The 3,401-nt window shown below is 40.9% G+C and overlaps 1 protein-coding gene across 1 annotated transcript in view; it reads left to right on the top strand.

Annotated features, from left to right (window-relative positions):
• The first annotated feature begins 676 nt into the window (after positions 1 to 676).
• Positions 677 to 3,401, top strand: part of LAMP2 (lysosomal associated membrane protein 2) — a 10,605-nt gene continuing 7,880 nt past the window's right edge. The window contains exons 1-4 of the mRNA XM_031056040.1: positions 677 to 799; positions 1,301 to 1,514; positions 2,140 to 2,301; positions 2,963 to 3,180. Coding sequence (XP_030911900.1) covers positions 755 to 799; positions 1,301 to 1,514; positions 2,140 to 2,301; positions 2,963 to 3,180 — 639 coding nt within the window. The 5' untranslated portion in view covers positions 677 to 754. The remainder of the gene's footprint in view (positions 800 to 1,300; positions 1,515 to 2,139; positions 2,302 to 2,962; positions 3,181 to 3,401) is intronic.

Genomic DNA, 3,401 nt, shown 5'->3' with positions numbered 1-3,401 from the left:
CTGCAGCGTCCGTGCCGGGAGTCACCGCGTCGGGAGCACAACAGCTGGGAAAAGTTCTCTTAAAAGGCAGAGGGAAATTAACGCCCGTGTCTCTCGAGCTGGGAATGGTGGAAGCGCAATGAAGGCACTGCCGAGCCCATCTCTTGGGGGTCAGCTTGAGCCGTAATCACGGCTACAATACGTCAAATAATAAAGATAATAGGCCCTGGTCTACAAGCAGCGCATTGTTCAAGTGCTGTGTTCATGCCCTTTGGTTTACCCGCTGTGTCACCAGAAAGCTGGTGCTTATTTCAGAGAGTCAGAATTCTGGGTTGGAAGGGACCTCAAGGATCAGCTGGTCCAGCCTTTCTTGGCAAAGACACGGTCTAGACAAGATAGCCCGACACCCTGTACAGCCAAATCTTAAAAGCGTCCAGTGTTGGGCAGTCAACACTTTGCAATTATTAGTTTGTCAGGTAAACAGACTGTAAAACATGCTCTCAATTTCTACCTGCTTTGACAGCTTTGTGGTGTGCTTCCTAAATGTGATGCTTTTTAGAAATCTAGCTATTCTTTCACTGTCTGGTATATTGAATATGGTCCTGACATAATTTACTGCTTTGTGATGAGCTGTCCTCCTAAGTGGTTCTAGAAAATTAAGAAAAAGCAATGTCTTAATAGCTGATAATCATATCTTACAGGTTTTTTCCAGTCCTATGCAGTTGAAGTAGATATAAAGGATGCTTCTAATGCTACATGCCTGTATGCAAATTGGATGATGAGGTTCTTGATAACATATGAATCAAACAATGGTGATTATGTAAGTATTTAGGAGTAACTCTTGCTGAGAACTGGATTTTGACCTGGATTAAAATTTAAGCTCTTTTACCTAGGGTGTTTGATTTCTTACTTTGTTTTAAGTTGATTGAGAAGAATATTCCTATATAGTCTTATAAAGTAAAAAATAAGTTCTCAGTCATACAAATGACTGAAAGTACCCTGTTGCTCTTACTTAAATGATGTACACAAAACTCACCAAGTCTAACCAGTATCAGTGTAGTTATGTTCTTAACCCAAGCAGTAAATGTAATTGCAGCTCAACATGATCAGGGTTTACAACCAGGTTAGAGTTGTACTTTTGTACTTGAATCTGATACAGCTCCTTTCTCTGGCAGGTGTTAGGGACCCTTTATCATAATTTTCCAGAATAACCTAAAATAATCTCATTTGTGCAAGGTTTCAGCTAACTCCAGCGAGTTTATAATGTTGTCATGGGGAAGATCTGCGTGTGAATGCATTTTAAATTCCCCTTTTCTTCTAGAAAACCACAGCCCTGAATTTGTCATCCAGTGCGACACACAATGGAAGCGTCTGTGGCAATGACACACAGGCTGCCCTTGTGGCAGTGCAGTTTGGAGAAGGTCATTCTTGGAGCATTAACATCACAAAAACCAATGAAACTTACCAGGGAGACTTCATCACACTGACCTACAACACCAATGACACAGCTACATTTCCTGATGCTAAAAGAAAAGGTAACATTCAGTTCAGAATCTGACTTGCAAAGCAGTCTCAACCAGAAGTGTCAGACCTCGTGTACCTGACCTGGCTTGGCTCCTTCGAAGTAAGGAGGAATCCAGGAGTTAGTAATGAATGTAATGAGTTCTGAACCATGTGCTGCCAACTGCTGTTCCTTGTACCTGCCTACTGGGTAACAGTGCAGGCCAAATGGCTTCACTGGATGTGTAATTCCTGTAAGTGGAAGAGAAGGGGAAGGATAAACAGCTTTGATCAGTGAGGTAGACAGCAGGCACATGGAAGATTAATTTTAGTGGGCACTGCTTGCCCTTCTACCTTGCTAAGCAATACAGTGTTAGGCTGTCTGTGTACCAATGCCTTCTAATAATAGAATTATTTTCTCCTTACAAACTTAAGTAAAAGGGTTCACCTTTCTTATGGCTGTCTAGTTCTGTAAGCTTGCTTACTCCTGCATTACTGAGTACTACAGGTCAAGATATACAGGGAGAACATTCAGGAGAGCTTAAGATTGTTAAGCTTAATTATCGCTTAGTCTTTGCCTTATGAAATTATATAAAATGTAACACTACCTCTAAGTTCTTGTAGTTCTTAAGGCATTAAAACATTTGTGCTTATTTGTAGGACCAGTTACTGTTCTTATGAAGGATCCTGCAGGTCCAGTTCAGCTGAATACTGTCTTCGTGTGTCACAATTCCTTCGTTTTTGAAGCAGAAAATATAACACAGATTTTCTGGAATGTTACTTTGCAGGCTTTTGTTCAGAATGGCACAGTCAGTAAAAAAGGTGAGCATTTCATTTTGTGAAAGAGCTTTTTTGTGTTGCACCTTAGTGCAGGGAGCAAAGTCCCATAATAAAAAAATCCACCAATTCTAAGATGTGTTGTATTTAATAATATCCATGTAAATATCCTCTAGTATTTCTTTCCTTGTTCCTGGAAAAATAGCTTAGGAGAACGGATTTAGTAGTGTGCTGTACTGTTGATTGTTTGTGTGCCAAGGTGGGATTCTTCTCAAGTGTGTATTCCAGCAATTGGGGTATTAAAAATAAGCACTTCAGAGCTACTGTTGCTAAGTAAATCATTTGGGTTTGAGGGGTTTTAGCTGACTGCTTTCCACTTGCAGTGGTGGCCTCTGCTGTTGCATTTGAGTAGTCCAGAGCCTGTTGTCTCATCTCATAGCTCATGAAAGAGACCAGCACAGCATCCTGCTGCATGTAGCCTAATAGGGTCACTTACTTGGCTGACAGCAAATACGTGTCACGCTTTTAAAACAACTGAGCTGTCTTTGTGTGTTTTGCTTCCATGTGTCAGAGGCAAGTGGTACTGAGTGTGGATTTAAAACTGTGTTACAGGATTTCTGAGAATAAGTGGCAACTGTACTTTGTCTGAGTAATGAGACTTCAATAAAATTTCAGTAATGAGATGGTGATTAAAATGTCTTTTCAGAGACCAGATGTCCTGCTGATAGACCTACTTCTGCACCTACTGTTCCACCTACTATTGCCAATGTAACTGCTGCACCTACCACAACTGCGTCTCCTGCTCCACCAACTCCTCCCAAGCCTGTGGAGAATCCGGAGACAGGAAACTATTCTCTTAAAAGTGGAAATAAAACGTGTTTCCTGGCAACTGTGGGGCTGCAACTGAATGTTTCCCAAGACAAGGTGCTTCTTTTTTCTTTTGAAGAGTAAAAGTTTCTGTAGTTATTTGGTGTGAAATCTGAATGTAGAGTATTGCCGTGTACAGTGCTGGCTGTCCAGAACTGCTTCTAAGTATTATATGTAGCACCTCTCTGACATCAGAATGGTTTTGTTGCATAATACAGGTCTTCAAAAACCTTACATGGATTCAACAGATCTTTTTATTGGGAATACTTCTAACGTGA

Source organism: Geospiza fortis, unplaced genomic scaffold, assembly GCF_000277835.1.
Source record: "Geospiza fortis unplaced genomic scaffold, GeoFor_1.0 scaffold157, whole genome shotgun sequence".
Lineage (NCBI taxonomy): Eukaryota > Metazoa > Chordata > Aves > Passeriformes > Thraupidae > Geospiza > Geospiza fortis.
The sequence above is the reverse complement of the archived record's forward strand: the minus strand, read 5'-3'. Positions and strand labels throughout refer to the sequence as shown.